An 11736-nucleotide genomic window follows, 5' to 3' on the forward strand; every position below is an offset into this window, starting at 1 on the left:
GGGGGAAGATGAAAATGTGAAGCAGAGTTGTGAATGTGTTGTGTGATACTGTAATGGTTGATGCATGACCCTGCACGTTTGTCAGAACCACTAGAAGCTTCACAAAATGTGACCCTTAATGTATACAGATAAAAAAAAATATATATATATATAATTTAGGAGATTAGGGGATTCTAGGATAGAATGCTGGCTCTGAGCAAAGAATCTGACTATGTTACACATGTATGAAACAGCCTTACTAAAGGAAGTGGGAAGAAAGGTGCTGACCCACATAACACTATAAATGAGGGTGGGCTGTAAGGCTAAAGGCAAATGAAACTGCACATTAGCACCGTGGAGTAGTTGATAAAGTTATTTCCCATGGTGTGGGTAACAATTCTGATAGTGCTCCACATGGATACTGGATGTGCGCGGTTAAATAAATGAATGACAGATGGTAGGTGCCAGGTTCCTCACTGTTGAAATGGCAGTTTCCAGAGGGGGAAGGGGCTAGAATGATCCATGTGGTGATGAGTCTGAGTTGGAGACATCAGTATTATGCATATTTAGTGTAATATAGTTAAACATGGAATTATTAATAGATGTGTATATATAAGTGGGTTAGTATACACATGTATATTTCTTTGCTAGGCAGCTGAGAGAGCCAGAAACAAGCCCCTGCAGTAACAGTGAGTATGCCTAGCACCAAGATTTGGGGTTCTAATACCATTCTCTAATAAAAGTAACTAGGGCTTATTCTCAGACTGGGGCAGAAAACATAAAAGATGAGCCTGGAGCATTTGGCAATACCAGAGTAAGTGCTTAAAAAATAAAAATGCTCCATGGTGGAGGTGTGTCAAAGGTATATAGGAAGCAACTGAAAGAGCTCCCAGTGGCCAAAGGTAGAACCATTTGAGCAAGAAAATAATGAACTGGATTATAAACCCAAGTATATCTCCGAGTCTGTACTGCTAGAAATGATCATAAATATGTACATGGGAGCAGACAAGTCTCCCATGCAAGTGTGGGATTCACATAAGGGCTTCTTTCCAAGGGGTACAGTATGGAAAGTAGAGAAAAGAGAGTGACTTTGCAGTGGACAAACGTGGCAAATCCTACCTCCCAAGTGTTTACAGTCGACATCAACAGTGGTAAATCATGTCAATGGTAGGTACGCTTGATGTGATACTGTGAGAATGGCACTTTACCTCTGTGGTCTTCCTCCCCAAAAACCCATCACCCCAGTTTAATCAAAATGAGAGATATGTCAGACAAGTCCCAAATGGGGGACATTTTACAAAATACCTGACCAGTACTCCTCAAAACTGTTAACAGTCATCAAAACAAGGCAAGTCCAAGAAACTGTCACAGCCACGAGGAAACCATGGAGATATGACAGATGTACACATCATACTATCCTGGGTGCAACTGGATTCTAAATAAAACTAAAGAAATCTAAATAAAATAGGGATTTGGGTTAATAGCAATATGTCTATATTGCTTCATTAATTGTAACAAATGTACCATATGGATAAAAGTTTTTAATAATAGGGGAAACTGGGTGTAGGGTTTATGGGGATTCTCTGTACTAGCTTTACAATGTTTCTGTAGATTTAGATCTGTTCTAAAATTTAAAATTCATTTAAAAATAAATAAAATAATGTATTCTTCTGAGTCACCTGTCCAGTTTTGTTACCTGAACTGGGATGAAACTCAAAACTGTCTTTCCTTTCCCATTAGTCAGTTAAAGGTAGGAAATATTGTAGATTGCTTTTTCTTGGTAGCTGTGGCCCTCTGTTTACCACTTGGTCCATCCATCCATCCATCCATCCATCCATCCTTCCTTCCATCCCTCCATCCCTCCATCTGCCCTTCCTTCCTTCCTTCCTTCCTTCCTTCCTTCCTTCCTTCCTTCCATCCATCTGTCCATCCATCCAAAATTCATTTATTGAGCCTTGCTTGTGTGTCATTCTCTGGGGATACAGAGTGCATAGAAAGATATAGCACCTGCCCTCAAATGTGCTTACCGTACAACCAAGAACAAGAGACAGACACTATGTGTAGGCCACTGTTACTACTCCTGGACTTTTGTTGCTATCATGATAGGTATTCTGCTCTGCTCCTCCCAAATATGTTAGGAGGAGAGTCTTCTCCCTTATCCTACCTCCAGACTCTTTCAAAGGAGTTTGGCTTTTTTGGTTAACTTTAAATTGTGTGATTTTTAAGTGACCATAGCTTTTTTTAGGCCTCCAAATGTGGCCTTGGACTTTTATCTTAATAATCTTTTAAGATGCTTGAAAGAATTTACATGATATCCAGTGTTGTACCCAAAAGCTTTCTAGTGAATCAGAAGACAATGTCACACTTTAGGAAATCACATCTTGGTCTTGGTCTCATTGTGAATTCTTTGGGGATGTTCCCCTCACCTCTTACATCTATTTTTTGGAGGCTTTAATCTCTTCTCCTTGATTGCCTTTTTTCTGGTGTGGTAGTGACCACACGTTGGTTCTGTAGTCCTATTCATTTGTTCATTTATTAATCAACTCAGCTCATGCCTACCTAAGGGCCTTTCTTTGCACTTGCTGTTTCCCTGGTTGTGATGTTCTTTTCAGTGATACCTTTCATTCAGTTTGTATTTGAATATCACTCCTGAGCGATGCCTTTATGATAACTCTATTTAAATATGGCTACCTCTCCCCAACTCCATCACTCTCTACCTCATTACATTGCTTTTTTCTTCATAGCACTTACCTCCACTGACATTTGTTATATATTCATTTGTTTATTGTCTTTCTCCTCTAGAAAATCTGCTTACAAGGGTAGGAACTTTATTGTTTTGTTTTGTGGTCTATCTTCCTCATCTAGAACAGAGTCTGGCACATAGTAAGTGCTTAGTGAATATTCGTTAGATAAATGCATGCATGACAGATATATCTCCATTTCTTCCAGTGGGTCTATAGACCCACAGGAAAAAAAAGGCTTCTGATGACCTGCTTTCATAAATCAAAATTTCTATCACATTTTTACACATTGAAACCCTACCTAAGTCTTTGATTCATTTATATTTGTATAATGCTTGAGAGTTTTCAAAGTGCTTTCATATAGATTGTCTCTTTTAATTCCTTGTATAACGAACACTGTGAAGCAAGTAAGAATTTTCAGGCGTATTTTATAGGCAAGATGGTTCAGGAGGTAAAACCAGGTCTTCTGACTTCTAGCCTATCAAGTAATTACCCAGGATTTATGTTTCATTTCCACCTGCACCTAGAATGTATGCTTTTGAGGGCAAGGGCTTGAATTATTTGTTGCTGTATTTTCCACTGTGCCGCACACACAGTGTGTTTACAAAGGTGTGTCAATTTGAACCTTTCCATCCACAGAATAGTTGTGGAAGTATCTTTCCATTTGAAACTAAAGGGGAAAGTTTTAGCCATTTCTTTCCAACATTTCCATTGACCACTTCTTTGATGCACCTTGGGAGAATCCCAGACATTAGCCTTACCTGTGGTCCCTCAGACTCAGTGGGCTAGAGCCATGAATTTGCACAGGAATCCCCTAGGAACCTTGTTTACATTCAGATTCTGATTCAGTTGATCTAGTATAGGATCTGAGAGTCTGCATTTTTAGCAAGCACCCCCATGGTACCCATGCTGCTGGTCTGTGGGCATGTTGAGTATTTCAAGGTTAGATAACTACATTAAAGATGGCATCCCTATTTGGCTACCTGACTTTGTGACCCTAGGTAAGTTTCTTGGAGACACTATAATATTGGTTAAGCTGTGTTTTTTTGGTTAGAATTCTACGCCGTCCCCTTACTAACTGTGTGACCCCAAGCAGGTTATTTAACATTTCTTCTTCTTTTTTAAAAGAAATTGTTTTTCAACGTTTTATTTTTTGAGAGACAGAGACAGAGTGCGAGAAGGGATGGGGCATGGAGGGAGGGAGACACAGAATCTAAGCAGGCTCTAGGTTCTGAGCTGTCAACACAGAGCCCGACATGGGGCTTGAATTCATGAACCTTAAGATCTTGACCTGAGCCGAAGTCAGACGCTCAACCAACTAAGCCACCCAGGAGCCCCATTTTAACCTTTCTGTATCTCAATTTTGTCCTTTATTTTTATTTATTTATTTATTTATTTTTTTAATTTTTTTTTTCAGCGTTTATTTTTTTTTTATTTTTGGGACAGAGAGAGACAGAGCATGAATGGGGGGAGACAGAGCATGAATGGGGGAGGGGCAGAGAGAGAGGGAGACACAGAATCGCAAACAGGCTCCAGGCTCTGAGCCATCAGCCCAGAGCCCGACACGGGACTCGAACTCACGGACCGCGAGATCGTGACCTGGCTGAAGTCGGACGCTTAACCGACTGTGCCACCCAGGTGCCCCAATTTTGTCCTTTAAAATGGGGATCATATTAGTACTTAACTTATGCAGGTGTTGTGAGGAATGACTGAGTTATTACTTGTAAAGCACCTAGAATAAAGAATAGTGCATAATACACAGTGAATCTTAACTGTTATTATCATTTCTTTGTCTCCTGTGCTATTCTGTTAAACTACATCAATAAGTTTAGGATGCATTTGAGAGACAGAAAGTTATTTAAAGTATTTGTAGGTTATGAAATAGTTGATGTCTTTCGTGAAATTCCTAATCTCGTTGGAAGATACACGGCTTTCATTACTGAACAGCGCAGTACAAATAAGCTAGTGGTGATTCTTCTTGCATGGTCAGAGCCGTACTGAGTACTTTCTGTCGAGCATAAGAAAATGAGGGGAAAATGAGTGGGCACTGCAGTTTTGTAGTAAAGTGTTGTGATAAATGATATTAAGCACAGGGCATAAAATTGTTTTTATTCATCTTAGTTATGCATTAAATAAACCAACTTGATTTTAATTGATGATATGGAAAGATGGAGGCAAGGGCCCTAGGAATCAGAATCCATTCAGTACTTAATTCCATGCATCTTCTAGTAAGGGGGGGGGAGGGGTGGAAAGTATGGATAGAATTATTTTAAAGAGGGATTTTCTTTTTAATTTTTCAGATAGATAATGAAAAATAAAGTTGTGTTCCTCAGGAAAAAAATTTACACAACTCATTTCTTCCGCTAAGATGTGTAAAAAATAAAATTTTAATTAACATGGAGGTTTTTTTTTTCCTTTTGTTTTAGGATCAGATTTTATTAAGACCTCTACTGGAAAAGAAACAGTAAATGCCACTTTCCCAGTAGCTATAGTAATGCTACGGGCCATTAGAGATTTCTTCTGGAAAACTGGAAACAAGGTATATTATTGCCAGCAAATCTTTCTTCGGAGTAAAGATAATGTTATTTATAATACTAGTTACAGCCACAAAAACTGTCTTTATATGCAGAAGGTGTGAATGAGTTACCTTTATTAAGATAAATGTTTAATTTACCTTTCATTACAAAAGAACACATTCATGGAGAAAAATGTGCGATTAGCAGAAAGTGAGTGTGAGTGTGGGAGTAAGTATGTGTGATCAAGATGTAAACTCACTTTATGTCCTTTTATTAACTGAAGACAATTTTATCACTGACAAGAGATTCCTAAATGGGTTCTTTAACGAACTAATTCTGCTGCAACACAGAGGCTTTCTGGTAAGGCGTTGGCCAGCGAAAACAGGTTAATGCAGAAATTAAACTTCCTTGAGGAATGGAAAGAATTGCAGAGTAACATTTATTGAATGATAAGCTGTGGTGGTGATATGAAAAGTATGCAATATAATGGGAAATAATCTTTTCCTGTCATTATTGAAGGACACACATAAATTGGTTTTTCTGTTGGGAAACCCCCGGTCCAGAAAAACTTATTACTTTTAATAATATGAGGTGAAGAGAAAATTCTCGAGGAGATGAACTTATTAAACAAAATAATGAAATGCTGTGAAACAGCAGGGAAAAGGTAGCTAGACGTTATATAGCTCTTGAATTAAATATCCATTTTTGCGTTTTATGGCAGTTGGATGTGCTCTTTGGAAGACTGTTAAGCTGAGGAGGGTATGTGCTAGCTTTTGTCAGCTTTTCGAAAAATAATACATATTTTTTTTGAAACATAGGAAGTTAAAAAGAAAAATGCGTATGAGGTGTTTTTTTAAAATGAGTTTGGATTTTCCTTTTAGCTTCAAGTTGCTTGTTTAGCTGCAAATTATCTCAAAGGATTTTTTTTTTTTTGTATCACTGGAGAGAAAGGTTGTTTTGTTTTATTTTGTTTTGTTTTGTAATGAGACTGTCCCTTCCTCAGAAGACATCTTTAAAAGCTGATCTCTGGATTACTGCTGAATGGAAACCCCAAAATAAAGACCTTTAATCCTGTGCCAACCAGATGTGATGACTGTATATGTCACTGTACCTTCAGTTCATTTTGGAACTGGAGCCCCTTTTCAGAATGTTCTGGGTTTCAGAGGAAATGAACTTCTTCCAGAATTTTCTCCTTCAGAATAACTTCATATCTTAAAAAAGTACAAATAGGAATGCTGTCTACTGTGACCTTACTTATGATAGTTGACTCAATTTGAGTAACCTCTACTTGGTAGCCTTTCTGCATTGATCCAAATTAAAAAAAAAAAAAAATGTTTAGCTCTAAAAAAGAGAACTCTCTCTTTGGCCCTCCCATCTGAGACCACTACTATTCATTTAGACCAGTAGTTCCTATTTTGTGCCAAAGTACAACAAAATAAGATGTTCGATGCCTGGGCCCTCATCCCTAGCACTTCTGGATCAGGAGTAATCCTCAGGCATCTGTGTGTCTCATAAACTCCAGAGTCAGGATTAAAACTCACCATTAGAGACCCGATCCTGTTGTGTTCTCAACAGACATTGAATTGAGTGGTTAACTATGTGCCATGTTAACCTATGTTAACAGGGATACAAAATGAACAAGTCCCTTCCCAGGAGATCTCTTAGACAGCAAGCAAAGAATTTCAGTAAAAGTTTTAAGTGCTCAATATCCTAGGTCAGTGTACAGTAGAAGGGACTCTTCACTGTCTTCCAGTACTTTCCTTTTACTTGTATTGACCCTATCCTCAGCTAACAACCAAAGTTCACCCCAGTTTTATCAACAGTGGACCGATACAAGTCAAATCATAGTCATTATAATCACGTTTGATTTCACATGGTGAGGATCTGTGTCTCTGTCTACAAATCAGGTGCATCCTTTCAGGTTGTTGACAAGTTGCCTGGGCAGCCGTTAGACTGTAAACTTTCTACATCATTGATTTAAGGGGAGTTTTAAAATGTGATGGGCCGTCTTCCAGACCATGATTAGTGTCACTCTGAGCAGCAGAGGTTTAATATTTCATAACTGATTTCATTGCAGATTTATGTTTTCCATATTCTCTCCCTTAAAAAAAAAAGGATAAACTTATGCTAGAACCTCTCTTTAGAAACATTGCCAAACAGACTTGCTGACACAACTGAACTATATGGAAAAATCTATATGCAGCACTGCCTAATTGACAAAAATGCTCCTATGATTAACATGTATGCTAATATAAGCTAATTGATTTTGGGGGCTTCTTCTCAAGAAATAATCTCATCCTATTTATCTCCCCCTCTCGCCTCATGTCCCTGCACTCTTTCAGAGCCAGTTGGGCTCCAGAGGAATAGACAGATAGGGTTAGGATCAGTGTATAGCTGCTGCTTAGTCATGTGGCCATGTGTGCCTGAGGCAGGGAAACCAGTAAGGAGACCGACCGATATTCCATATGAGAATGAATGAGGGTCTAAACTAATACGGCAGAAGTGAAAGCAGAGAGGAAGTGTGTGTGGTAGATATGGAAGTTAAGGAGAGAAGATTCGTAGGACTTGACCATTGATTGATTGGGTTTGGTGTGGTGAGGAAAATGGCGGAGTCTAGGTTAACTCTGAGGTTTCTAGTTTGGGTAAATTATGGGACCTTGCATTTATCATCTCCCTTCTCTAGCATTCTTTTAGCAGTTAACCCCGTGTTGGTGCTACCTATCGAATCAACAGCTCTTAGTGTTTAAATGCCTGAGCTTTAGTACTTGGCTATAGAGTGTTTTCTTGATTGTTCCCATCTATAGATACTCTACGCTAGTGGATTCGAGTTCTGGAGACCAGTAAATCCAGATAAGCAGGTTTTACTGTTTATAGAACACATTTATCCATTTCTAATGGATTTGGGGACATCATTTGTAAACATCAGATACTGGCTGACTTGTGCTGTTTTATGTTCACCTTCAAAGACTACTGAACTGTGAAGAGTTCCTACACTGTCTTTTTCTGCTGCACTTATTTAAGTGGTCTGGCTGCTTTATATAACTCTTTCTACTTACAACTTAGAAGAAAGTCCCTGCAGTTACATTGATGAAAACAACTGTCAACACTCCTTCCTGATTGCTGCCAGTTTGGTTTGTGTGGCCTCACTGATTCCCTCTTCTTATTTTGAATACATGTGTGTGTCTTTTGCACCTCAGGATGAAGGACTGAAAGGTGACTAGCCAGGCTCACTGGTAGAAATGCAGAATGAATGGGCTTTTGTGATATCTGTTTTCCTTGTTTATTGACACCTCTCTTGTTTATCCCCAGTTCACAGCTATAGTTTAGATGGTTGAGGTTTATGACTTTCCAATAAGTGCAATGTTAATGAGGGTTATTAACGCTCATTAGTGTCTCCTCAGAAGCAGTGACATTCTTCCCATTAATCTTAGAGAAGTCATTTTGTACTGTGAATGGGCGTGAGCCAGTGATCTAAGCTCTTTTGCTGGGTAAAGTGAAATAGACTTTAAAAAAGAGAAGGAGAGAAAGAGAGAAAGAGAATCGAGACCCTGTATTAATGCAGTACCAGTTTTTAAAGTACTCCAGGAACAAACATTGTTCTCTTTCCCACCTTCCCTTTTAGATCGGCTTTAAACCAGCAGGAGGCATCCGCAGTGCAAAGGATTCCCTTGCCTGGCTCTCTCTCATAAAAGAAGAGCTAGGAGACGAATGGCTGACGCCAGAACTCTTTCGAATAGGTGCCAGTACTCTGCTTTCTGACATCGAGAGGCAGGTGAGTAATAATCCGTTGTCCTTGGCACAAATTGGCAAGTGTGTTTTTGAGAAAGAAATGAATAACCCCTACTGGGCTATGAGAACTAGAGATAAGAATTCATCGGATTTACCTCATCGTACCCAAAGTTCTGTTCTCTTCCAAGCAAACCTCCACCTGAAGTAGGCTGACTGCAGAGTCTGCTGAAGTGCATAATAATATAGGGCTTTATAATGAAACATCAATTAAATTATTAATTATTATTTAAAAGTGTAAATATTAACTGATATATATGCTATATAATCATTATTAATGAACTGAATTCTGATTTTCCTCACAGATTTACCATCATGTGACTGGAAGATATGCAGCCTATCATGATCTTCCTATGTCCTAAATCAGACCGATTCCAGAAAAGTTGTTTACAACGATGTTTAAAATGTGTTTTTCTACATAACTGCTAAAATTATTTAGTTAAAATATGAGGGAACAAATAGGTAACTGATGGGTTTTTTTTTCCCTTCAAGCTTTCACTGAATTTAATTCAAAAAATAAAAGGAAAAAACAACTAATCCATACGTGGTATTCTTTTCAGGCACATCTGAAATGGCTCTAATTACTTAATGATCTGCATTGTTAATTTTGTGAAGATTTCCTCTTAAAAAATTCTAAGTAAAATATTAATGACAACTTTGATGACATTAAATTCTAAGGGGAAAAAAAAATGCTAAACTGCCCAAGAAATGTGCTTTAGCCAAAGAAAATGGAGCATTCCAGAGCTGCCAGCCGTAGTCTAATGACTCCAGGAATCACTGACTTGACACTAATTTCCTGCCATGAAAATCTGTCTTTAATTTTTACAACAGATACGCTCTTTTATTAATTATTTTGCTAACGAAACGTCTGTCATTGTTATATGACATTATGGCTATTGCCTTTTTAAAAAACCTCTGTAGTTTATTGTTTTGGAAAGGAACTATAAATTCTAATAGTACACACTGAACAAGTAATCCGTTAAACATACAAAAAGGTTTTATCAATGACTTTGTGAATGTCTCTAGTAGAGCCTTTGTATATTTATATCATAAAGCACCTTAGTAACATTATTAGTGAGTACAACTTATGTATATATTCTGAAACTTTTAAGATTTTCTGGCATCGTGATTGGAGAAAAAGCAGGAAACACTAACGTAGCATTTAATATGTGCTAAGCTCTTTACATAGATCAATGTATTTAATCCTTATTTAATCCCTAAAACAGAACTGATATTATCATCCTTTTATACAGATGAGGGACTGAGGCACAGAGAGCTTAAGCAACTTGTCAGAGATCACAGAGCTCAAAATGAGCAGAGTCAGGAATCAAGCCCGGACAGACAGTCTGGCTCCTGAGTCTGTGCAGTCATGCCACGTATCGCTGTCCCTCAGCACACACAGAGCTCACTGTCCACTCTGGGGATGGTTATCTACTTTGTGGTCTACTCGGGCCTTTGCTCTTTGTCTCTTCCAGGTTTCCATCTCTGCCATTTTTGCTTGCTGGCACCTCTACCGAATTATAGTGCCTAAGTCTTCTTAAATGGGGATTTTCATAGAGAGAATCTTTTATCCTCCCTGAACGAGTCTCCAGCTGCTCGTAAGTGGGAAACCCCACACTGGGCATCCGTCTTGGTTTCATCCCATTGCTGAATTCTAGCCAGCCTCTTCCTCTTTCTAGCTCTATGACCTTGGTTCAGTCAGTTCACATCTCTGGACCTCAGCTTCTTCATCTATAAAAGAAAGGGGTTGGGCAGGTGACATCAAGGTTCTTTCAGACCTAAAATTATATTACCCTGAGGGTAATTACAACAAAATCTAGAAAATGTTTTATGGCTATAAAGAGAAAACACTTTTGGAGCAATCTAAATTAGAATTTGCCTCTCGGGAATCAATTAGGCAAGTCCCCACGGCACCTCTCCAACTGTAAATGAAATGACTAAAATAAGAACGGAGAAGAAATCCGCTTTCCCCCTTGCCTTAGCAGAAAGCTAACTCTTAACTTACGCCTTTGGATACGGTTGGTTGCTCTGAATACCATATCCACCTTCATAACATACCAGCCCAGGTGCCCACAGCACAATGGCCAGTCACCTTTAGAGAAGAAACTTTGCAGAAAAATAATTACATTCTATCACCTTTGAAGCTATTCCAATTTCACAGGGGTTTCTGTTTTCCTCCCATTAAACCCAGCTGGTCATTTTAGTTGATCAAGTGAACAGGCATCATTATCTTCAATTCTAATTTATATGAGGCGTCCACTGAAATTGACCCCTGCGGACAATTATAGATTCACATAGGAAATTAAGACTGTGAGTCCCTCGAACCTATTAGAGGCTGATGAGCATGGCCTGATCTAAAGGTTCATAATCTAATATTTTGGGGGACAATTTATTCCAAGGACTATCAGGCTCTTCATCAGGAATGTCTGCCCCTTACCTGGCTCTTGAAATCAAATGTAACACAGATGACTTTAATGCGAAGACCCTAGTAAATGTTGATTGCTATGAAAACATAAGAGGAAGAGGTCATTTTCGAGGTGACTGTGATTTACTACGAGCAGATTTGTGTACTTCAGAACATAGGTAGCAGATGCTTTGTAACAATCAGGAAGTGAGGGCCAGGTCTTGTGTTTAAAGCCTCTAAGTTAATAAAACAACCCCCACCCTAAATTGTCCCAGTTATTCAGTAAACCATATTAGGCCTTAAAGTTACT

General features: G+C 38.6%; 1 protein-coding gene across 4 annotated transcripts in view; it reads left to right on the top strand.

Moving 5' to 3' along the window:
• Positions 1-9559, top strand: part of DERA (deoxyribose-phosphate aldolase) — a 119885-nt gene extending 110326 nt beyond the window's left edge. For all 4 annotated transcript variants that reach the window (XM_047066159.1, XM_047066160.1, XM_047066161.1 and 1 more), the window contains 3 exons: positions 5147-5259; positions 8859-9008; positions 9328-9559. In XM_047066159.1, coding sequence (XP_046922115.1) covers positions 5147-5259; positions 8859-9008; positions 9328-9384 — 320 coding nt within the window. In that variant the 3' untranslated portion in view covers positions 9385-9559. The remainder of the gene's footprint in view (positions 1-5146; positions 5260-8858; positions 9009-9327) is intronic.
• Positions 9560-11736: the final 2177 nt, after the last annotated feature.

The sequence above is a fragment of the Lynx rufus genome, unplaced genomic scaffold, assembly GCF_022079265.1.
Source record: "Lynx rufus isolate CCGP_SWC_20201006 ecotype Redwood Valley unplaced genomic scaffold, mLynRuf1.p SCAF_7, whole genome shotgun sequence".
Taxonomy (NCBI): domain Eukaryota; kingdom Metazoa; phylum Chordata; class Mammalia; order Carnivora; family Felidae; genus Lynx; species Lynx rufus.